At 41.6% G+C, this 26,128-nt stretch overlaps 1 protein-coding gene across 1 annotated transcript; it reads right to left on the minus strand.

The window, feature by feature from the left end:
* Nucleotides 1-1,005: 1,005 nt before the first annotated feature.
* Nucleotides 1,006-25,969, minus strand: LOC6630769 (diacylglycerol kinase theta). The gene is made up of 18 exons (XM_070207280.1): nt 25,682-25,969; nt 22,026-23,310; nt 13,984-14,063; nt 13,783-13,885; nt 13,061-13,167; nt 12,875-12,959; nt 12,596-12,796; nt 10,678-12,195; nt 10,057-10,320; nt 9,560-9,986; nt 9,177-9,498; nt 8,878-9,107; nt 8,674-8,822; nt 8,341-8,610; nt 7,384-7,669; nt 7,164-7,320; nt 6,991-7,098; nt 1,006-5,275 (listed from the first exon to the last, which is right to left on the minus strand). The coding sequence occupies exons 2-18, from the start codon at nt 22,147-22,149 to the stop codon at nt 4,994-4,996; spliced, it is 4,713 nt and encodes a 1,570-aa protein (XP_070063381.1). The 5' UTR covers nt 22,150-23,310; nt 25,682-25,969; the 3' UTR covers nt 1,006-4,993.
* Nucleotides 25,970-26,128: the final 159 nt, after the last annotated feature.

Genomic DNA, 26,128 nt, shown 5'->3' on the forward strand with positions numbered 1-26,128 from the left:
CTAGTGCAATTTATATTAGTGCACTGTTATTGGATATAAATATAAATGTATTATAGCTATAAGTTATTCGCGTGATATCAATATTTAAACAATTTACTCAATAAATTTTATATGAAAAATTCGATACAATTCAAACGTAGTATAGATAATAATAAATTATTCCTGGATTGTCGATATAGAAGACTGATGATGAAGTTCTTCATGCTTTCACTCAATTTCTGGGGGATATATATATGGTATAGCGCTCCGATTCCGACAAATTTGTTGCCCACTTTGTTTCATCAATAGAAACAGAGAACTCGTCGGCCTGATAAAGAATTTATATGTATATTTTATGGGATTGTTCTGGATTTTTTGAGCTTTGAGCATAATCGTGATGAATCTTAAGAAATATATGGAGAGCCATTGCGATATTTTAAAGCCTGCTTAAGAACATGAAAATCAGAATGCGATTTAATGAAAGTTATTAGATGAACTTTTTTTCTACTTACCACAGTAACGGTATATCATAAAGAAAATGCAAGTTTTAAATTCTGTTATGTCAGTTACATTTATTTTGCAGTTATTTCCGTTTCATATCTGTTGTTTTGTTGCAAGAATTTGTCGTTCTGTCAAACGGATTTGGGTTTGGATTTTCGCAATATTATTTGCATTACAACAAAATGTTCATTTAAGATTTTAAAGCGACTCCCATTGTACATTATAAATTCCGTATTTGCATATGCGTAGTCTGTTTAACAATTTCCGCTCAAAATTCGATTTGAATTTTGCTTGACAAACTTAGCTGTTCCAATATACATATCATACTTAGTATTTCATCATTCAATCCGTTCGGATCGTCCATTGCCTGCATAAATTTGAATTGAATGTGGAGCAAAAATTGTAGCTTTTTACTTTGGTTTAGAGAAAAATAGTTACTTGTACATTTATGTATGGATTTTGTTCTGTTCTCTTGCGTTTATGAAACAAATTTGTAGTTGGCTTTTAAATGTTATCGGCATTAAGTTTTGGTTTTTTTTTTTTTGGTTTTTTTTTTTTTTTTTTGGTTTTTGGCTTAAAACTAACACTACATCAATGTATGTACTATAATTAGTATTTTTAGTTGTTTGTTTGTTTTTTGGATTTTTTATTTTTTATATTTTTTTTGGATTTTTTTAGTTTTTTATTCGCATGGTAGATATTATGTTTTGGATTTCTTTGAATAGCATATATTTAATTTTTTTTGTTTTTTTTACTTACACTAAGTTTTTGTAATATATATATATATATATATGTGTGTATATATATATATATATATTTTCTTTTTAAAACAACATAAGAGGAAAAAAAAGTTTAAAAAAATTGTGTATTTTTGTCGCAGTGTATTTGTGTTGAAATTAGGCAAAAAAATTCAAATCACCTGCGAACTGGAATTTATGTGCCAGCGGCTAATCGAATTCGAGTTCGAGTTCGATTCGCATCGAGTTTCAGTTTCGAATAGGTTCGCAAGGCGGCGCACGTTACACTATGCAGACGTCTATGCAATATGGGATGGGGTTTTGTTCGAATTGCCTTATCGTAGCCAAACAAAAATAAAATGTTAAAATTGAAAACAAAAACAAATATTCCTCAAATCTCATTCCTTTTTTTTTTTTTTTTTTTTGGTTTTTTAGATTTGTTTTGACGCGCACTTAGTTTTAATTTTGATATCCATTGCATAGTCGACTGCCGGCTGGTTTTGCGAACGTACGCGCTCGCTATATGAGTGTCACGGAAATCAGGTGTTGTCTGATTAACCCCGGGCACTGAGCCCCTTAATTGCAGCTGGTCAAGGTGATTTGCTGAACGCAAGTTGTGTGTGTTAAGCTCTAGGTGTCATTTTTAATGGCGTGTGATAAAACTAAATATGAGTGAATTTGGATTTCGAAATTGGTTGAGGGGAGGGGGGGGGAGGAGGGGGAAGGGGAAGGGGCGGGAGCACTATTATGCGATTTCCGTGGTTGCATAACAGTAAATGGGAAATGCGGTAAAACTGTCTGTTTGTGTGTGGATGCAAGCGTGTTGTGTGCGTGTACGGCCAAGGCGACCGAGAGTGCTCTGCCGTCCACTCCAAGCTGCTAAGGAACCGGATATTCCCACTCCCGATCGCCTTGACACTGTGTATGTGCTAGGGATGAGGCGCTTGCGCATGCGAATACCCGCGTGTGCAGACCATGCGCATTCGCCCCATCCCAACCGGCCGTATAAGTGTGTGCGTGTGTGCGTGTGCGTGTGTGCGTGTGTGCGTGTATGGCGTTTGTCTTGTGTCTAACAAAAGACGTAAGGTAAAATTAGTTATAAAATTTTCAAAAATTGTTTTCTTTATAAGCGTTTTGAAGTTGAAATTGTAGTTTTTCGGGTTGTTATCTTTTCATTCTTTGCCCTTCATTGAAATGAATATATCCTTCTTTCATTATTTTCAGTGGATTTGCTTTTTGTTTTTTTGTTTTCTGTAAGTGGATTCTACACCCAAAAATGTTCAAATGCATGTGGAAATACTTACGTGCCCCAAACTGACTGACTGACTGCCCGATCGACATATCGACTGAGTGGCAATCAGACAGAAGCCGTGTTCAGGCACATTGTTTTTCTTCTTATTTTTGTTTTGTTTTTGTTTTTGTTTTTTTTTTTTTTAAGAAAATGCATTCGTTTACATTTTATAATTTGTTTTGCACAACAGTGGAGAAAATTTATACCAATTGCACAATCCAAATTGATTTGACCCATGCCATATCTCGCCTATATTCTCACGACCTTGTAGTTCCAATCTCTCTCTATTCCTTGTGAATATACGAATTGTTGCGTCCCCATTGGTTTTAGTTCGACAAGCTATGCAATTTGCAGCTATTTTTTTTAACAAATGCTTCGTACAAATTTTCTCGCAGCTGTTGTAACATTTACATTCATATTTAGCTTTTCATTTTGTTCTTTTTGTTTTTTTTTTTAGGTTTACTTTGCCGAGTACTTTGCGCCAGGGCGCTGGGCAGCACTGTTGCGTCCGCTAGCCCTCTAGCTGTGCAGCACTAATGCGCCATCTAGCGGCGAGAGGACGCAGCAGTGCCGCATTTGACAAGTTGGTTAATTTTGGTTAACATATTTTTTTTTCTTTGACTTCATTTGGTTTCAACAAATAAATGATTAACAATTAATTTTGTACTGTTTTGTGTTTTTTTTTTTTGCTCTTTGCGCTGGTTTTGCTTGGGGATTTTATTTTGCTCTAGAACTTCTTTAGAACTCTCGCCTTTGTTAACGGTATCACTAATCTCTTGTGCTGTTTTTTGTTGTTTTTTTTTTTTGTTTGTTTTTTGTTTTTTATTAACATTTTGTTTTTGTTTTACATACATAGGAACAAAACGGTAAGGAACATAATTGAGCTTGAATTTGATATACAACATTTGCCAGACTATTGCTGTGTAAGGTATAAACATTTGGATATCATCATTTTGAATACTTTCTTTCGTCTAATGCTGTCAAAGTTCCGGAGAGCATACGTTACATACATACAATATACTAAGTAGTTTATGCGTAAATTTAAAGTGTACAGTTGTGCACAGCTGCATTAATAGTATAGTAGTAGTAGTAGGTATTGTTGTTGTAGCATTAAATAGTATCAATAGTTGTTGTTGTTGTTGCTGTTGTTGCTGTTGTTGTTGTTGTTGTTGTTGGCTGTTGTTAGTTCGAGCTGTTTGAGTTTAACGTACTTATTTCAGACATGACATGACAAAGACATACTCTATACATATATACGAATAGTAATACACATACATATAGAAAAAGAGTTAATTTTGATTAATGTTTTTGATTTAAGTTCTATCTGCGGCTATCGTTTATGAATTTGTCGTTGGTAATTGTGGTTGTAATTGTGGTTGTGATTGTAATTGTTGTGGCTGGCTTGTGGTTGCTGTAATTAGCACGTTAAATCAGACGCTCGCTATACCATATTCAGAAGTCCGTATTATTTGGGCCGGCATCCGCCTCGGCGGCATCGCCCACCTCCCCAACGCTGGGCGGCAGGGCCAGGGATAGCTGTGCGGTTGTTGAGCCGGCGACCAGCATTGTTGGTTCCGTGTTGCGGCGTTTCATTTTAAGTTTATTCTTTTTTAACATGGTTGCCTATTTAGGTAATGCGATTCATTTAGCAATTAATCAACATTTGTTATTATTTTTGTTTATTTGTAGTGCAGAGTGTGTTTGAAGGAGAATATTTTTGTCGTCCGGTGCATTAATTGTTGTTGTTTTGGTTAGGAGTTGTTGTTGTTGTTGTTGTAGTTATATACATGTTGTTTATATTTATTATATATATATATATATATATATATATATATGTTTAGTAATATATAAAGAGAAATAGAGAAAAAGAGACAGAGATTAAGTAACAGAGCGTTAACATAAATAAAATTATGTTTTTTCATTATTTAGTTAGCTTTTCGAAACTTGAATATACTGCAAAATAAAAGCATGAATTGGGCTTTTAATAAAAAGTAAAAGCAAAATGCATGAAATTCACAGAAATCATAATCGAATCCAAATAATTTACACCTGTTGCTGTGATTTGTTAAGGGTTCAGCAAAAGCAACAAAACTCGAATTAATTAAATAAACATGTTTAAGGGCGTGTGTGCGGTGTGTGTGCGGTGTGTGTGTGTGTGTGTGTGTGTGTGTGCAGCTAGTTTAAGTTTTGTAAGCCGCGTTTACAGCTCTCAATGTTGGCCAACGGCTGGCTAATTAGCCGAAATATATATACTACAAAATGTTTTGTTCTAATTTGTTGCAAGTTTTGCTTAAATGTGGCTGCGTTTGTTTTATGGCTTTTTGCTAATGCATTTGCTTTACTTTCAGTTTCTTTCAGTTGCTTGCTTATCCTGCCGTTTGCTGTCTCTATGTATGTAGTATAGTGTAATTTTGAATGCGGCCTACTATGGAAAAAAACAGGAGAACCAATAACGCAGACCGGACGTATATGCTGAGGCTAGACTCTAGGAGCTGCCCAAATGCAGCGAAGGCGGCACCGAAATATCCTTGTCGCCATTCTCGAGCTGTTGCTGCTGCTGTTGTTGTTGTTGCTGCTGCTGCTGCTGCTGCTGTTGTTGTTGTTGTTGCTGCTGTTGTTGTTGTTGTTGTTGTTGTTGTAGCTGCGACTGCTGCGGCACAGCCTGCATGGCCGAGGTGCTGCCCGCGAGCGAGAGGCTGAGCACCGCCGGCGAGATATGCGGCTCCGTTAGGCGTCGTTTGCTCTTCGTTTTCTTCAGCATGGTGGCCTGGATGTAGCATAAAACACACACAAGGTCAAAGGCGACAAATCTCAACGACAACGGCTCAACAGACATCAAATGTACACACCCATAACATATACAGTAACAAATTGGGTTGCTCAACTCACAGGCTAACATAAAAAAAACGGAGTATCCTTCTATTCAATTCTTATTATATTATGCGTTTAATATTTTGACATCAACATTAAAACGAACAAGAAAGTGGGTTTATCTTCGATATGCCGAAGCTTTCATTTCTCCAGACGGCATGTTTAACATGAAGTTAATGAAAATAGCCGACGGTCAAAGTTTTAACGGCAAGGTTTTCAACTAAACCTCACATTTATAATTTACAGTTTTGTCCGCTTAGTTAAGTTGACCAACACTGGACGCCAGTGTGTCCATATTAAACATGAATCAAATTAATTGTTTTCGGCTTTCATTAATATACCAAAGGTAATTGTGCTGAAACTTTTATTTAGGCGAACTCTACGGGACTAAATAAAAGTCGCGCATATTTTTGTCAGCAATTTTAAGTTAAAATTCAAGACTCATCCAAAACGAATAACGCAGCTATCAAGAGGCTTTATAAAGCCTATAAACTGTTGGATAAGCATTTAGCTCTCAGTCGAGGGCAGTTTATAAACTTAGCCTCAACTAGATATTTAGAAAAGCCACTTTATAGTGAGGGAAAAAAAGTAAAACATTGGGCGAACAGCCATCAGCTTATATGAATATAAAAACTCTTAGTTGCTGGAACAATTTTCAGGCTACAAATTGTAAATATTCTTGGAAATTATTCTAATTATGTAACACACAAAAAAGACCAAACATAACTGCATTAAATATGTATATATACATGGGTTCTGGTGGGGCTTCTGGGACAGCAGGTGCTCTATTTAAACCAATACAAGGGATAACAGTGACAATATTGATGGGCATATAATTTCATTAAATTAAATACCAAATACATTTATCACCATTATTCAGCTAGATTGTATTATTATTGCAATTGGGAACGTGGGGCGTGGCAGTTGGTTGCATGCACAGTTTTACATAAAACAAACACACACACACACACACATTTTCAAATACTGTTTAAAATTATGAAATTGTTGCTCACGATCGTTTCACTACGCTTAACATAAAATTCGTTACAACAAATAACTGCTTAAGCTAAGCTGCCTGCATGTAAGGCTTTAACATGTGGTTACCAGGAGGATTGTGTGTATGTCGAATTTTAGCACGACTAATCGAACGAGTGTAAAAGGAATCTTCGATTGTTATCCAATTCCATTTCTTTTTCTATAACTATTCTTCTTAAGAAATATCGCGTTTAAAGAAAAAACTTGCATCTATTTTTGGTATTTTCTTGGTATTTCCTAAAAACTCTTTTCTTTCTCTTCTAAATGTCATTGTTATCCGGCTTTATATAGTTTGTTAGGTGACTTGTCGAGTATGATCTGTGGGTTCCGGCTCGTTAGGTGTACAATCCGTAATTAAATTGTTGACAAATAATAAAAATAAAGGTAAATCTCTGGTGCTGGGTGCTCATGTTTTGATTTATGATCAGGCCCATAAGAAATGTTATGTACTTATATACAAAAGAAATCAAAGTGGAAAGCTGTCATGCAAATAACAACTGAACATCTTTAACATGCAGCTCTAACCTATATATATATATAGTACATATCGGGGCATATCGCTTGGCTGGGACTCACCTTGAGCGCGGACTTGAGCACGACCACGTCGCCGGGACTCTGAATCCATGGCTCGCCGTCCACCTGCACCGGCATATCGGTGTTTAAATGTATTTTGATGTGGCCACCCTGTAAGCGAGCGGTTATTAAATATATATATCTTTTGGGTCCAACGGGGCGTATGTGTAACGCACCTGTGCAATGCGCATGGCCGTGCGTATGCCCGACTGTATCTGGCCCAGGTGCACGACGCCCGTCACGCCCACAACCTCCAGCATGCCATCGTAGTGATTGGGCGTGCTGAACTGATCATCCTTGTCCGGACCCCAGGGATTCGCGCCGCTGCCCCAGCTACGAAGAGCAACCGAGTGAGTGAAAATCGTCTTGCGAATTCTTTTTCAATTCTCCACTTACCTCAATATATTTAATATGATGATGCCATCGACGGGTGGCAGCTCGACCACCTTGCCGTCGACCTCTAGGCGCAGCTCCTTCTGCAAATCCTTGACCGTTTTGCGTCCCACAATCTTACGTAAGCCCATTTTAACATAGTAGCCCTTGTTGCGCAGCCGGGAATTGAATTGATTGGGATTCTCCTCACGGGCATTGTGAAAGTCCAGACACAGATCGGCATCGATGCCAATGCCAAAATAGTTGTTCATCACAAAGATCTGCGAGTTGTCCTCATTCTGAGCGCCACCTGTGACAATCGAGAGAGCATTCAGTGAGTTCAAATTGGAATTCGAGCCAGCAGCTGGCCAATACATTGACACATGACATCGAACATTGAATTTACAAAACACATCGAGATAGACATATGGGTCGGTTTTACCGATTCAAGTCGCCTCCGGCTAACGCTTGACTCGGACTCACATACATTACCTGAACTCCTTGGGACTAACTACGATGGGACACGTATGCATGCAGCTCTACTGAGTGTATAAATACATCGTTTACACATCAAAACTACAGCATTTATCATCAGCTACCAAACTGGGCGGCAAAAGACTACTCGGATATAAATATATATTGAGGAGGTTGGGGGAGGTAGGTTTGTCTCTCAATAGATATTTCTGCAACCGATTATATTGCTTAGCTGGAAATTCTTAGTTAAAGTTGGATTAATTTAGGATCAGTTGCAGAAATACTCGCATGGGAACTAAGTATCGGTAGCTTTATGGTTATTAATACAGCAATATTTCAAAGCACATGTAAAAATACAAAGTCAAAAAAAAAAAAAAAATAGAACATCTATTGCTCGGTTTTTACAGGGATTTTGGCCTGGGGGGATTATTGGTGGGCGGTTGGCGTTAGATAAATTAGACAGTGAAACGTATAAAAAGAATAAATAATTTTGAAACATCAAATGACCTGATATATCACTCGATGTCAGAGCCGGTAATTGATGATGCTGATTTGTTTGTTGCGATAGATGTGCTTGGTGAGCCTTCTTCTTCTTACCCGTTGTTTGTGAGGGCGCCTTCATGGCCGGCTCTTCGGGCTTGTCTTCCGGATGAAAGACGACAGTCCAACGATCCAAGCGTATCTCCTCGGCCTCGATGACATCGCGCAGCATATTGAGGGGATCCTCGCCACCGGTGTAGCCGGAACCCCAACATAAAACACGAGCCAGATCGTTGCCTGGCAAGACTTGGGCTTAGGAAACGCGCAACAGATTTGACAGAGCAATGGCCAGCTACTTACCTGTACCTAGGGGTACAATAGCGCACGGTGGACTAGAGCATTCCGAGTCCTGGCCAACATTGTCCAGGCACTGCAACACCCAGCCAATGGTGCCATCGCCGCCGCACACCAAGATCTTGTAGTTCGTGATCTGCCGGAACACGTACAGCCTGAGGATGGACAAGAAATGATGAAGGTTCTCAATTGGTTTTCAGGTTAACTCACCCTGGCAGCGGACCTCCGTTATCCAGGTCAAAGACCTGATACGGATTCAGTAGTTTCCTAAAGCTCGATATTAGTTCGAGGCCCTGACAGCCGCCGGACTTAACATTCACAAAGACCAGCAGGGGCCTCACATCCGAGGGCACCATGCTGGGCTCAATGTTCGGCAAGAGCAGCACCAACAGTTTCTTGTCCTCGATGATCGTCTCGCGTAGATTGTAGAATGCACGAACCTGCCCGGCAAAGAGAAAGACAAATATGTCAACCTAGATCGAAGAGAGTTTTGTGTCCGTAGGACCTACCGCCTTTTGAGAATCCTCGAATGTGAGCACTACCGAGCCGTACTCGTAGTAGATGGGTCCAATGCTGATGAACTTATTCTCATCGGTTACATATTTGCTGAGGATCTGCTCGTAGTTGCGCTGCGAGAGTCCTGTGGGCAGGTTGCCCACAAAGAGCGCAATGTTCGGCCCGTGGGGATCCTGCTTGTGCTGCATATAGAAGCGCATCAGTTCCATTTGGCGAATGGAATCCTTGCCCAGCTGCTTCATAATATCCCACGGACGTTCATTCCACGAGAGAATGCGTTCGGTCACGCCGCGATCGAGCAGCACCTCCGAGCATCTGCAAAGGCGATTTGGACTAAGACAATTGCGGGTCACCACGCGGGCTGGATGGATCTTACCTATAGTCCTGTATTTGGTTATCTTGTAGACCGAATTTGTCGAGTGCGTCTCGTATCAAGTCCTTGATAACTGTTGTATTATCGACAGGCACATTGACATAGGGATCTTCCAGTGAGCATTGCAATTTGCCGGGATACACGCGCACATGTCCTCTGTCCTTGTCCTGAAACCTGAGAAACATGGCCGGTCGCTTGCCCTCCAGGTGTGTTAGATTCAACACCGGAGTCGGATCCTGCAGCGCTGCATCCTCCATGCCAGTGGCCGCATACAGATCGGTCAGATAGAACGCCTGCGGATCGCGCGTTATATGAAACGCCCGCAAGGCGGTTGTCAGTAATTGTTCCAGCGTATAGGTACGCTGCACGATGATCGCACGGTACTGTTGGCGCCGGAATGAGTTGTTGCCGTCAAATACCTTGATCATCTCTGCAAGACAATAATTGAATCGATTAGGCAAGGGCAAGGCACTCCTCGTGTGCTCCCTTCTGGCACATACCTATGTCCTTCTCCTCGCGCTCCTTTTCCTTCTTCTCGCGGTCCTTTTCCGACTTTTCGGACTTGTGCCCCGTGGCGTCGGGGCGATAGTATGTGGACGAGCCACCTGTGCCGCCACCACCGCTAGAAGCACCAGTTCCCCCTCCTCCGCTGCTGCCGCCGCCGGCCGTGTTTGCGCCATGCGAGGACTCGGCCTTGCCCAGCGACTCCTCGTCCTTGAAGCGTGGTGCATCCCCGCTGCTAAATTCCTCCGATATACTGCGTGCTGCGTGTGACAAATCCGTTAGTAAACTATGGCTAACAGATATTCAGGCAGAGGGTGGGGTTAGCTTGAGACGATCATGCAATGTGTTTTATGTTAGGGATTAGTTCTGTCTGATGCGATGCGAAATGGTGCGATCGTATGGCATGTGATGGATGGTTAGTTGAGTTAGTAGCTGGTTAACAGAGGGTTAAACAAGGCGGTTGGTTAGCTCAATAACTAGAATAAAACAAATCGAAGAACCGAAAACGAAACTTAAGCCAATCGAGCACTGAGTACTGAGAGTATACGGCAGTCGGTGGCAGTTGCTGTTAGAGAGAGTTTACAAACGAGTACAAAGATTGCGGTACGCTTAATCACCTCTGCGCTTCTGGTAGCGCGGCTTGCGCCAGCCGGCGGACAGGCCGCGGACGCGCCGCAGCAGCCGATCGAGCACATGACCCTGGCCCTGGGCATCCGCGTCGCTGGCGCGGGATCGACTGCTGGTGGCGCCATCGCTGATATCGCCAGCAATGTCATCGCCGGCGCTGTGCGGCCGATCGTCCAGATACAGATCCTCATATTCGACATCGTCGTAGCCATCGGCATCCGTGTCGAGCGGCAGACGTGCCGCGGAGAGCGTATGATAATTGTCATCGTATGGCTGATAATTGCCATCCTCATCCTGTATGGTTATCTCGATATTCTGCGACAGCCTGTCCAGGCTGTAGTTGCTCTTGGCGCCGCCTTTGGGCGAACGCTTCGATCGACGACGCTGGAACAGGCCGCGTCCGTATTTTTTGTAACGGGCAACGCCCGGCTCCTGAAACGATTTGCTGCGTCCCACCGGTGACAGCTGCAGGAGCGCCGTGGCGGGCTCGGCCGCGGGCGCGGGCGATGCCGAGGAGCAGTCGCTGGAATTGGGTGAGCTCGCGGAGCCGCCCTTGTGCTTGGGCGCACTGAGTATGGGCTTGGGCTTGAGCTTGGGCTTGGCTTTCAGGAGAGCACCAGTCTTTGGGTTGCGGCCAGCGAGCGCGCTTAAGGCAGGGATTGGTCCTGGGGCGGGGCCCACACCCCTGGCGGCGGCTGCGGCTGTGGCTGTGGCAGTGGAACGCGCCTGGATCTGGCGCTGCTCGGAGGTGTTGGAGGTGTTACTATTACTACTATTATAGCTAAGGTTGCTGATCAGATTCATGCTGGAGTCGAGATCCTCGGTGTTTGTCAGCTCGCCGCCCGTGTCGGACGTCTCGTAGCAGCTCTCCCGCGGCGCCGTCTCCAGCTCCACGTCGCCATGGTAATCCGTCTCGCTGACATCGCGCGGCGATCGATGCGAGCAGCGCTTCCGTAGCAGCACATCGCAGTGATCGTAATCGTCACTCAAATCGCCGCCACTTATATCACAGACACCGCCATCCACATCCACATCATCTTCCTCCTCCTCCTCCTGTTCGCTGGTAGAGGCGCCGCGCCGGCGACGTCGTCGCCCCTGGCCGTGGCCCAGCTTACGAAACAGGCTCGTGTAGATCAGATGCAGCGAGGAGTTGGCCGAGGGCGACTTCTGCAAGGGCCCTGTGGCCAAATTGCTGGAGGCCGTGGTTAGCTGCAGGGCGCTGTCATGCTCCGTCGTATTGCACTGCTGGTCGTAGTCATCCTCCTCAGCATCTGGCTCTTCCTGATCCTGATCCTGGTAGTTGCTTGACTCGCCCACTGTTAGCGAGGGCGTGGGTGAGACACAGAGTGACATGGAGCCACAGGAGGTGGGCGTGGGCGGCGTTGAAAGTAAAAAATGTTGTTTCGATAGCTCGAGTCGCTGTCTATGGAGCTCCAAGAGCTCCTTGAGACACAAACCGGACGCACCAACTTGACCAGCCGCGGCCTCTGCACCGAGCTCCGGGCTGGCTGCCGAGGCGTCAACGGCCAACAACCAAACCAAAAAAGAAACGTTTAAAATAACACAAGAAAAACTTAATAAATAAATAAATCGAAATGAAAACAAATCGAAGAAACAGCGTGAAAATGTGTAAAGAAAAGAAAAACCGCAGCTGGAAACGAATTTGTTTGCGATCGTGTAACGAGGTGAGAAGAGTAAGATGAGGCTTAAGAACCGGAAGATGATGATGATCCATGGATCTGAGCAAACATACAAATGTGCACAACATCGAGAGCTGATTGAAGAGCAGCTTTTAGGGTGTGAGTTTTGGGTGAGTGAGCTGAGCTGAGCTGCTGACCTCTGACCCTGACCGGGCCAGCTGGCAAGGATCACGGGTAAATGGATGGGGCGGGTCGGATTGGTACTTACGACACGAATAGTCGCGCACGAGCGACGTCTTGGATTTGACTTGGACGCCAATAATCGCCTCAATTGGCACCTCAGTACGTGGTATCGAAACTGAATGCGGAGGTAAGTAGATAGGTTGTAATATACCAAAATTACATTCGGTTGGCAGGTACATGCGACATCCGGCGTGCGTGGTCATGCCACACCACTCGCACCGATAGCCTGCAAGGAGATAGAGATGTGGGAGATGTATAAGTGGAGGATTCTCCAATATTGAAGTGTTTGCCGTGTGACACCCACCTGTTAGGCATTCCGAGGACCAACAGGTCTTTTTGCAGTAAGCGCATTTGGACGTTGATGGAAGATTTCCCTCTCGCCAATGATGCTGTCGAGCATTATTATATGTATATATATATATATATATATGTATATATATGCATAGTGTCTGGCATATTGGATATCGAAAATAAATTGTTTAATACTCACTTGATGCCGCACATTAAGCAATTCCTTGCCAGGCACGTATGTTGCATTCTCGGTGCAATCGGGCACAGCAAAATCTTGGCACTCGGTATGCGCGAAATATTCGCAGACTGTGAAGGGTTAACGAATTGATTAGCTGCCTGCTATGAAACTGCTTTCTATTAATGATAAAGCTTTTTGCTATAAAACTTCGAAATTGTTTTTTTTTTAACTTATGTTAAGAATATAACTCTGATTTTAGGCAAGAAATTGATATATACTAAATTGTTATTTTTATTATTATATTTTTTTTAGAGAACTATTCGTTTATATTTCAATTTCAAATCCATTCTAAACGAATTCCATGTGCATTTCATTTCTAAAATATTAAAAACTACTAACTACAAAATGTTTATATGGGAGACTTTAGTTTGACTTCTAAAAGTATGCAACATTTCACGTGAAACGAGCCTTAAAGTTATATTAATTATATTATTTGAAGTATTTTGTTTGAAATAAAAAAAAAAAACACGCTGAGATATTTGAATGTATTCAATGTAAGTCTTTAACAAATATTAGATAAAATCTACTCGCGTCTATAAATAAATTGAAGCCATGTTTGACATGCACAGGAATTGGTTATGAAATGCATTTCAAATAAGCTGACAGCCCTGAAACTAGTTGGGCGTGGGCTTCAGGCCCTCTACCCCCGCTCGCCCAATGCGCTGGTTGAAATGTTGGCTTACCTAAACAATGCACCGCTGGCGTTTCATCCAATCTCTTACGGCAAACGGTGCAGAATTTTCTCTTGTGATGGGTTGGCTCCGACCAACAATGGGCGACGGGATTCTGTCCAACGACATGACAGATGCCAAGTTATTCAATGTAAAACAGATATCAAGTATATATACATGTGTGTGTGTGTGTGTGTAGGATAGTGTACCCACCTTTATAATGCATGGCGCAATACCGGAACAGGGCGTTACCACGCTGCTGACACATCGCTCGTGTATGATAAAGTTGCAAACTGCAAGAGAAAAGTAAAAGGGTAGGGAAGGGGAGAGGGGGGGGGGGGTGGGTAGGCATGTAAGTGTCATTCAATAGAGAATTGTGAATGGAGACAACATTTTCCCTGACTATATAATGTCAGTTCTTATCTAAATGAAACAGGCAAATATGGCTGCACAATATAACAACCTGAGCTTTGCTACCTCAAGTAAGTTAACAGCTATGCAGGTACAGTGAAAACTCTCTTGTGTGGACGCCCATGTCTTACACAAATATTACAAAATTTATTTCTAACTAAATATTAATAAATTACAATAGATCTTAAAGATATTAATATTTTATATATATATAAATATTCAACAAAAATATTTAATTTATTTTAATCCAAAAACAAAAGTCGCTTATCAAACATTTCTAATAACCTTGACGAATCGCGTTTGCTCAAAAAATAGTCCATGATAAAAGTGACAAAAAATTTTGGAGATTTCCCTTGGAGATAGTCTCAAGCTATGATAAAAGTACCAAAATATTAGGGATATTTGTTTTGGCGAAAGTCTCAAGCTATAATAAAAGTACCAAAAAATTGAGGAAATTTTCTTTGACAATCAGTCTGTAAGATGTTTGGCCAAGGTAGCTGTACGCTAATAGACATTTTACTGTACAGTGTACACTTGTCTGCATGTACATGTGTAAGAGGAACATGTTATGGCTGAGTGTGAGGACAATCGCACGTCATCGTCAGCCACCCATTAGCGCCATTCATAGCAATGGGCCATGCTGGGGCTCTTGAGTTCATGGGCACCATTTTCATTGAAGGCTTACACAGAGCACACTTACACAGTCACACACACACACATATGCATGGACAATAGCACTTGCATGCACATGCACACGCACACGCACACACTCACAATCGACCTGGAGCAAAAAATAAGCAAATCCTAAGTGGCTAACCGTTAAAAGAGTAGCTAAAGCTGCAGAGAGAGTGAAAGAGAGAGAGAGAGAGAGAGCTACGCACAAAAGCGAAAACAAACTCAGCAATAATGCAGGGCAAACAAAGGCCTCGCTCTCTCTCGCTTCCACTTGCACTTCCACTGCCACTCTGCTTGCATGTGTCGGTGTGTGAATGGAAGCAGCAGCCGCAACCTGTGACCAAAGCAGTGCTGCCACTGTCCTGGGCAAAACTACACACACACACACACACACACACACATGCAAGGCATTGAGTGCAGCCCAGCTATATATGTATATATGCACATGAATGTATGTATGCTATGTATTTGTGCAGCTGTGTGTAGCTCAGCATAGAAATTCGAATTTTATTTTTAGAAAATACGGAAAGTTGTACACACTTTGCATGCATATATATGCACATATATATATATATATATATATATTTTTTTTTTTGTACATTTATATGGAGGTATTAATGTGCCAAACTGCGCCTTATGTACTGCTAAATAAATTCATAATTCTTTAGGTACATTTATTTGCATTTTAATATAGATACGTATTTATGTATTTTAGATGCGAGTACATATGTATGTCTGTATGTATTTAGCTAGTTCTCGAACTAGGCCGCTGACCTGACGCTGACGCTCTGACGTCATGAATGAACTCATGAATTGCTTGCTCTTGTTGTTGTTGCTGTTGCTGCTGTTGCTGTAGCTTGTTGTTGTTGTTGTTGTTGTTGTTGTCATTCAGCTATGTATAAAAATAAACGAGTACTCGAAATGTTTACGGCGCATGTTGCATGCTCAAAGTGGATAATCATTTTTGGCCGTGTAAACGTGACGCTGGCACGAAACCAACTGCAGCCTCTCAATGTGTGTGTGTGTGTGTGTGTGTGTATTAATGAAACATTATATTATATTTGGAAAAAACAGAAGAAGCATTGTATAACTGTAACTGTATTTTACAAATATATCTATATAGTATTTGCATATGCGTACATATGTATATACATGTTTATATGTTTGCATTTTCATTGGCATTATGTATACCAAAATGTTAGAGTACGCACATGTATGTGTGTGTGTGTGTGTGTTAACAGAGAAGATAAATGCGACGAGGACGCATGGGAAATTTTCAAATGTTTTTCTTCGCACTAGTTGGGAAATTTACGAAATTCAACACACTTTTACTTTTACATCTTTCTTTTGCTTGGCGAGTTCGCGCTCACGTCGTTGTGTATTGTGTGTGTGTGTGTGTGTGTGTGTTGCTTTAATAACAACAATAACAAAGGAAACATAAAGCAAAGACGTCTAAAAGTACTCAAAGAAGTTGGCAGCAAGTCGCAGTCAAAGCCGAAGCACAAAAATGTGTGTCTAAGGTGGCAAATAATGTTTGCCACGCATACATACACACACTCAGGCGACACTACATGCGTATACATGTGTGTGTGTGTGAGTGTGAGTGGGTGTGTTGTGCTGTGCTGTGGCAATTGAATGGGCACAAGTTGACATGCGTAGTACAATAGCAACAATTAAAATTGATATTTGCATAGAACTCACACCCCGCCCACACTTACACACGCACACGCACACGCACAGCGTGGGCGAGAGAAAGAGAGAGAGATTTTTGCATTGTCAGCTGTGAGTTATGGATTTTGGCTGGGTAGGAAATCAATTTAGAATCAAACTTCCTGACAGCCAGCCAACTCGCTCAAAAATAGATGAAACCATAAATAAATATAGAAATAATTGGATCAATGTGACGCATGAATAATAATACATACACCGCCAGAACGTATTCGATTCGATTCTGTGCGCACTTCAACTCGACCACGAACCGCATGACGTATACGCAATATTCGAACTCGAAATAACATTGGAAATGTCAACTATCAACGTTTGATATAAATGCTGTTTGGCCAGGCTAATGCAGCCGTATGCAATTCAAATTCAAATTCAAATTCAAATTAGAAATTGCATCAAATTGCAGCCGCGTTTTATTTATAGGTCACGCCCCGGTTGAGCATAACATAATTTAGTTTCTCATAAATATAATTTGTAAAGCTGCAAATGAAATCAACTCAATTCAATTCAAGCAAATGCGCGCAGCTACAAATCTTGTTGTGTGCGAGATACACACACACACACACACACACACACACACGCACAACACTTTGGAGCGCTGTGGCAAGTACGTAAGCACACACAAGGCAACAGTCAAGGATATCGTGTGCGTCGTCGCTGCGGCTTGCTGCCTCCCCGCGCAACGTCGACGTCGACATTGCGGCCAGCTGCGCCACTTGATAGAGATTGGATTTGCATACCCTGGGACCAATTCAGATTTCGGCTGGATTATCTTTATGCTCGCTCCAATTATTTGCACTTTTCCATTTGAGTCACAGAGAAACATAATATGTCCATGTAATCGTGTCATAGAAGGGAACACTTTGTAGTTTAATTAAATCAAATTAATTTATCTTTTTTTTATGAATATTTCTTTGTGAATAGCTAACAGTTATTTGTTGTTTAATATTCTTATTGCATATATTAAAAGATATTTATAACTGTTTCAAATTGTGCTTTCTCTTACTTTTTTTGTCCTTCAAGAGTTTTTAGTATTGCAAAATTTCCAGTGTTGCACAACGAACATGATATTTATAGAATGTCAACGCTTTTACAGCATAATAAGTATTTCTCTCAATAAGGCAATGTTCCTTCAGATAATCTTTTCTGGGTAGACTTAACTCACAGGACTCCTAAAGACAACTCCTTGGAGATAAACCCAAAAAAATGCATATTCCTTTGTGCACTTTCTAATACTAAAATGTTTGGATAGATTCTTATACATATGATCTTTCATTTAATATCAAAACAGGATCATAGAAGAATAGCCAAAATATGTGAGCCTTTTTATTGAGGAAGTGGAAAGAGTCTGTAGTTGGCAGACAACAGTATTTCGTATACTTAATATATTATATTAGCGGATATTGCCTGGCCCATGACAAGTTTTGTGTTGAAAATTTGACCAACTGAACAGGAAACCTTTTTGTTGGCGATTTTTCCACAGTTCCGGGTGGACTTTTCCAGCTCCAACCCAACAAGTTAACTACAGTGAAATTGTGGCTTTTTAGCTTTTTACTAATCATTCCGTTAGTCGGGACAAACAGTCTTTTATAGTTATAGATCTGAGAGCTAAATATATATCAAAGTGGAGACGTCAGCAAAAGCCACTTGAAGTCCGGGCCCGGGCTATCGAGCAGCAATCCAATGGCTGTGCCAGCCAAACTGACGACCCAAAAAAAAAAACACAACTTTTTATTCATTTGTTTTTTTTTGTTTGCTATTATTATAGTTTTTTTTGTGGCTGCCTTGGCTTTCAGTTCATGAATGAACAGCAACAAAGTTGTGGAGATGGCAATTAAACGGCATCAGGTCCGCACCTCCGCACCTCAGCCGTTTGCCCATATGGCGCTCAGTTTTCGGCCGCGTTCCGCCACATTCATGGCGGCCATTGATGACGCACTTTTAGCCCTTCGCTGATATCGCCTAGAACAGCAGCTGGCCATCTCTCTGTGTGTGTGTGTGTGCTGCCTTTTTTTCCAGTGTAGGTGTAGCTGACAAGCCCATGCACGGGCAGGGCCGGCTTGTCACAAGCCCACACAGTTATTTTTTTTTTCACATTCAATTTGGTTGTTATGCTCACCTGCTGCTGCTGCTGCTGCTGCGACTGCGGCTGCAATTGCCAGTTGGCAAGCGCCCCCGCAACCCTTGAAAACCAATTGAAACGTTGCCTGCAGCTGTGCGCATCCTGTGTGTGTTGCTGTGTGTGTGTGTGTGTGTGTGTGTAATTGAGAGTGCATCTCGACCTACTTTCAGGCGAGCTTAACAGAGAGTGAGAAGAGTGCAACAGCTGCTGCTGCTGCCTGGCAACTCTGTGTGGGCGACTTGCAGCTCGTTGTCTCTCTCTCTCTCCCACCCTTCTACATCTCGCTCGTTCGCTCGCTCGCTCGCTCGCTCTCTCTCTCTCTCTCTCTCCCTCGTTGCATTGGCTTTGACTTGCATACGCCCGCGCGCACTGTACGCCCCCGCGCGCGCGCTTGCCATCTTAATTTCAATCCCAACCTCAACTCTCATTTACACTCTCCAGCACGGTGCAGCTGAAGCTGAAGCTGAGCCTTGTCCCACACGCAATTAGAGGCTGCAACTCAATTAGAGCTGCGTGCAACGCCTCTGCAAACAGCTTCGCATACGACTTGTGTGCTAATGAGAGCAACGCCTGCGGCTATGCTATGCAAATTTTCCACGAAAAACATATCCAGCTAGATACACACACACATATATACATAAATATATATATGCATATGTATAGGTACATATGGAAAAGTTTTGGCAAATTTATGCAGTCAGCTATATTTATGATTTTTATAATCTATTAGTTATATTTTTCCGCCTTTCTAAAATCTATTAAACATGCCAAATTTGGTATGCAGCTTCACCTGTTGCATACTCGGCTTAAATATATAACTCTATTTAACTAATTTAATTGTTAAAGGCACGGAAAATATTTAAGATACAAATTTATGAAATGCTATTTTTATGAAATCAAATATAGCAAAAACTCTATTAGACGGACATATGCTGATGGAGATTAACTGATTTATAAATTCTTAAAAAAATGAAGCATTTTGAACGATTTTCTCTCGTTCAGGTCTCGAGGAGTGTCTCTTGGAAGAGTTTTCACTGTGAGCGGGTTTTTATTAGGATGTTCCAGACTTTGAAATATCCTGAATCCCGTTACAATCATTAAATCTTCCTTTCACACACACACACACCTGAGTAGGTGCTTATTTTTCCAATTATGACATTTAAATGTCCGTTAATACTAAAGCTAAAGAATATAAATATATATATATATTATATATTATAAGAGTCGGGATATTCTCAAAGAACAGGAACTTGCTATCGATTTATATCGATATCAGTTAGAGAAGTTATCGATGCTTTTAAATAAAAGGAGGAGGACCTATCTGTGAGCTCAACGTTTGAAATTGCCAAGAATATATATATATATATATATATATATATACATATAGTGAGGCTACCCTGTCGCATACATTTGCAGGGTATATGCACAAAGCATAGCCAGCATAGCTGGCTACAGGGTATTTGCTAGTCGCGCACACTTCTAAGACCTATTTTTTGTTTGCAATAAATATGTTGAAAAATATATAAATAAATAATTTGCAATTGAAATATGCCAGAGACAGGCGTTTATTTTTAGCTGAAACTGTCAAAGCGCACAGGTACGAATGTGAGTGTGTGGGTGTGTGTGTGAGTGTGGGTAAGTGTGTGTGGGTATCGATGGCATATAAAAATTTGAAACTGGTTGCCAATTGGTGACTGGGCATGTGAATGGGGCTGGGCAACTATTTGGCAGTGCGCGTGAACGTAAGCCTCGCGATCCTCCAGAAATCAAAGACAATATAAACATTTGCCCAAGAGCCCAAGTAAAACGCGCTGTGCAATAATTATAATAATAGGCAAAGGCGGCGCACATAAACAAATTAGCGTGCGGCGCTTAACACGCTGCCAATTGGGAGAGGCGGCGGCGGCGGCGGCGAAGGTGGCCCCCAGTTTTGATAGATTCTCGTGGCCAGCCGCAGCCCCAACCCCAACCCCAACTGCCAACTGCCTGCCAATGGCCCCAATGGTCGAGATGCTGTCTGATTCTGTGACGTCGTTGGCCGGGCTAACGTCATGGTGCTGGCCGCTGGGTAGCTCAAATGTGCACACTTTTTGGCCGCAAATAGCAAACAGCTTCAGCTGATCACCATAATGATCATCATGATGATGATCATCATCATTATTGATCATTGATCATGTGCGGGCGCGTGCGAATGCAGCTTGTAAAAGTCACAACTTTATGGCCATTTGAAAAATCATTTACGAATCTAGACAAATCTATTTTTATTATATTTTACATTTGGGCCCTCGGATTTGGCCCGTTTCGGCCGTTTAATTCAACTTGGCAGCTGACTAAAAGTCCCAAAGTGCTTGACGTATAACAAAACAATTCCACAACAAATTTTGATTGCCAACTTAATTGATGAATATACGAAATTGTGATCCCGCCTCTCGCAGATCTTCGCTGCTGACAAGAGACTTCCAGGTTCTATCTTGCAAGAGAATACTCTATTCTATTTGGGCTTAGTATAAGAAAAATATATATCTTATAAGAATACGATGCGACGCAATTATTGCGAAGTACAAGAAAGATATAAATATTTAAAAAAAAAAAGAAAAATATTTTAACTTCCCTAATGCCCAAATTTATACAGTATAATATAATTTAGCGCAAGACTAAGATTTTAAAACGAATATTATTTGAACTTTATTCGATAATTAAAAGTCTTATGCAACCCCCAATTTTAGTTAGACATTTCCTTTACCCGGCCAATTATGTTATCCCTTTCTTTCCAACATTATCGAAATTAGATTGGAATTAGTTTTCAGAAAAAACATCTCTTTTTATGCCCTTCTTGAGAGTCTTATAATTTGTTATAGAAAGAGACTTTCCCGACGCCATAAAGTATCGATATTTCTCTACGGTATCAGGATCCTGGTCAATATTCCCAAGTCGGTCTACCCATTTATCTGTTTATATTCTATGCAATTAAATCTCTCAGTGTTCACTTTAACGGTATTAATGATATTTTCTAAAAAACAATGTCTTTCCAGATAAACTAAACTGAACTAGTCTCAGACTACTTTATCATATAGCTCCATAGAGAATCGGTCAGAAAATTAGCTTTCTTATGGTAAAGTTTTCTTTTTTTAAAGCAAAATTCGCCATTATTAATTTACATATAATCAAAAACGTAAGGTCGCCCAAAAACTCCAAACTTTTCACTTAAGAGAGTTTTCATTGAATATAGAATAAAGTTACCTTGGGATTTTTATTTAGGAATTTATTATGCTGCGATCGCTTGGGATATTTAACGGCTTGCTTAACGGTAATTTGTACTCACCCTCGCATATGTAGCCCTGCTGTATGAGGCCCCACAGTAGATCCGAACAATGGTGACAATAAGTTGGCTTATGAAATGTCTTCTTCACAAATGAATGCCCACCATCCGCCATTTTGTTTGTCATCTACTGTTAGAGCTACAGCTGTCGGGCGCCGTTCGAAAAGCTCCGTTTAAAGTTTGTTGGCGTTGTTGTTCTTGTTCTTCTTGTTGTTGTTGTTGGTTTGTTGTTGTTGTTGTTGTGTTGTGGTTTTAATTGGCACGAGACTTTGTGTGCTGTCTATTGTTATTACTATTGTTGTTGTTGTTGTTTGTTATTGTTGTAGTTGTTATTGTAGATGTTGTTGTTGAAGCGTTTGTGCTTTATTTGGTGTTGTTGTTGTTGTTGCTTGTGCGATGGGCTGTGGTGCTTAATTGAGCTCCTTTAGAATGAATTTTGGCAAGCCAACTAACTGTAGAAACTGGTGCGTACTAAGCCGCAGCCAGCTGAGGCAGTGGCAGAGTGCTTGGGCTTCGGCTTGAGCTGGCCAGCGGCAGCGTTTGCGGCAATTTGGGCGTACAAAAGTGGGCGTGTGCTGTATAGAATGCACCTCCTACTCCTTCTCCTCCTTCTGCTGCTGCTGCTGCTGCTGCTGCTGCTGCTGCTGCTACTGTTGCTGCCTGTGTCGCCAACTGCTGCTGAACTGCTGCAACTGCTGCGGCTGCTGCGGCCCTTTGGTGTTTTTGTTGCTCTTGAGGTTGTTGTTGCTGTTGTTGTTGTTGCTGTGGCAGCGGCTGATGCGTATCCGGCTGTTGCTGCTGCTGCTGCTGCTGTTGCTGCTGAGGCTGCTGACAAAAGCGATGACAAATGGACAACGACGACGACGACAAAAATGACGACGACGGCTGCATTTTCATCCATTGGTTAACTGGTTGTTGTTTTTATCCAGACATTTGCTTGCCGGAATTTTGCGCCTCTGCGCCCGCACCTTGTTCTTAATTAGCAGCAATAACTATTTAATTAATATAATATCCTTTATATTATAAATTCTTTTAGGGTTTTTCTTTTCTATTTTTTTTTTTTAAATTTATTTTTAGTTATAGTTTGAAGGCTACGTTGTTATTTACATTTAATAATAGTTATTGGGTTCTAAATATGTAGATCATTTTTGTTGTTGTTGTTTTTGTTGTTGTTGTATATTTATAATTATTTTTGTTTACTATAGGTTTCGAGTTTGGTGGAGTGTTTGTTGTTATACTTTTTGTTACTTATTTACAATTAACGGTGACTTTTGCTTCAAGCGCTGCACTGAAAATCAATTTGCACATTAAAACACTTGACTAAAAATTCAATTGATTTAATTTTGTTGCTGTTGCTGTTTTATTTATAATCTTATATATTTATAGACATTTCAATTGGTCCGTCGCGTTCTATTTGTTTTTCTGTTTGAATTAACGTTCACAACAGCAGCGAATATATTGGCATGTTAGTTCGGCTCGAGACCCGCAGTTGGAGTATGCTTTTTCGTACTTGGTGCTGCCTCCTTTTCGCATACGTGTGGGCGCCGCACCCCCAAACGCAAGGCAATAAAAGTTTCGAGATAACATAATATACACTAGCGGGAGTTTTTGAGCGCCCACCAAACGAGTGAGTGAGCGAGAGAGAGAGAGAGAGAGAGAGGGAGAGCGAGCGTGCGCGAGTGTGGAAGCGAGGCTATGCGTGGTGAGTTTGTGTTTGAGCAGCAATACCCGTTATTTGAGCATGCATATCCCCCACACTCCACGCACATATTGAAAATAGTAGGCATCATATAATAATAAAACTGGCAAAAATATGATATCAACAGCGTGTCAAGAGATAGCCCCGAACATACGAACCTACGAATGTACGAGCGAACGAACGAACGAACGAACGATAGATAGCAACTGCAGGCGACTGGTTAAACGAGTAAGAGCGAGATAGACTGAGAAAGTTATACTCCCCCGTTGGAAATTGCATTCAACATATTATAGTTGCACAAAAGCGAATATTGAATGAAAATTCAGCGAGTTGTCCAACAACTGCCCCAATAAGTATGCAACACCGAATCCCCAATTCTTAGACCATAAACAGGAGCAGCAATGATGACCGCATAGTTGGCATTTCTTGTGGAACACTGAACCGTATGCCTGATTGTGTGCCAGTGTATGAGTGTGTGTGTGTGTGAGACTGTATGTGTAGGGGATTCTATAACGCCCACGCACAGCAAAAGCCAGGGCTACCCGTTCGGCCAAGGACAAACGGTAAAGCTTGACCATTAACTCATACAAATTCTAATAATAGATGGCCACACTTGAAATTTTCAGCTTTATGACAATACGAAAACGGACCAGCAACAGCCACAATCTGTACAGATATACTAATCCATTGTGCACGCACACATGCATACATATGTAATACATGTACATATATGTATATATGTATGAAATTATAATTGTATGAGCCAAATATGACACAAAGACCTGCCGCTGCCGTCGACGTGGGAGGCTTATGTTCATGTCCTGGTCACCAGGTGGCATGCGCAGTGGCCAATTCACCACACAGCATGGCCGAGGCGAAACAGTGTGCAAAAAGTTGCCAAGTTTAAGGATAAATCACTTCGAAAGGCGCCACAAAAGGAAACAAAGAACAATGAAGCACACACACACACACACACACACACACAAATGAAATTTTTTGCAACAAAATGCTGCTGCTTGTGGCATTGATGGGGTTAATGCCGCATAAATTGTGCTTTCATGTTTTTTTCTGGCTTTCGTTTTTTTTGCTGCGAATCGTTATTGAAATAAAATGAAATTATTGATGATGATGCTGAGGCTAGAAATTGGGCAGCTCGAGATGAGCGCACTCGCACATATTTACATACGTGTGCCTGTGTGTGTGTGTGAGTGGAACGCATGTATACATACATATGTACGCAGGCAGCAGCCACAACACTGCCCCACTCTCACTCTCTCTCGCTCACGCTCTCTCGCTCTCGCTCTCTCTCTGCGAACGTTGTGCGCCTCGCTCTTTTCGAGCCGCATGAGCAAATCGCAATAGATAGAGAATTTTTTTCTTGCTGCCTCGGCTGCTCCTGTGCTGCGTTGACTCCTCGCCACACATACACACTCCCACACACACACACACACATAGAACAGCAAAGTCCTTGAATTTTCAAAAAAAAAAAAAAGAAACCAAAAAAAATACATAAAACCAAACAGTCCTCGCTTTGAGTTTTGACAATTGCATTTCGAAAAATCGCTTTGCATTGGCTGCATGAGATGTTCAGCCTACGCTGGCGAACTTTGCACATATGACAACGTAATTTTCACACACACACAGACGCACACACACAGACACAGACAGGCAGGCACACGCGCAGATACAAAATGTATGTACCATATATTTTTGCTGGACAACGTAGACGACGGCAATTCGCAAAACTGAAACTGCTGCTGCCACTGCAAATTTGCACAATTATTTTCCATTTTCCATTTTCAATTTCATTTTCATTTTGGTTAACACATCTCCGCTGCGGGACTTAAAAAATTTTCACTGCTGCTGCGAGTGCGGTTTGCAAATTGTTCGTCATTTTGACAGGCGTTTTTTTTTTTTTTTTTTGGAATTTTAGCACTGGATTTTTCAGATTTTTGGTTACGTTTGTTTTTCGCGTATTCAGATATTCCGTAATTGTGCACTGCGACCAATAAAGAATAAACTTATTGGTTGAATGGAAAATTTTCACACAATTCGAATGTACAAGTTTTCAAGTTTTTCTTTTTTTCTTGTACATTTTTCCTACTTTGGTGTGTATGGTATGTGAAAATGAAAATTCTTCTCTGTGTGTGGCAGTGCCCCCGTAACGTACAAAGAGCACACACCTAGTGGTTGTGTGTGCTTGTGCTTCGCTGAAGACGATGGTGCGCTCTGACTGGGGCCGAAAACTGTTCAACGCTCGCTAGCCTCGACACTCGGCTGCTGCTGCTTTTGCTGCTGCTGCTGCTGCTGCTGGCCGCAAATTCGGCGTGTTGAAATTTTTTTGGCGGCCGCAGCGGAAAGTCCCACCAACAACAGCGGGAAAAATAGCGGGAGTATTGCCCACATT

The sequence above is a fragment of the Drosophila virilis genome, chromosome 2 (genome assembly GCF_030788295.1).
Source record: "Drosophila virilis strain 15010-1051.87 chromosome 2, Dvir_AGI_RSII-ME, whole genome shotgun sequence".
NCBI lineage: Eukaryota > Metazoa > Arthropoda > Insecta > Diptera > Drosophilidae > Drosophila > Drosophila virilis.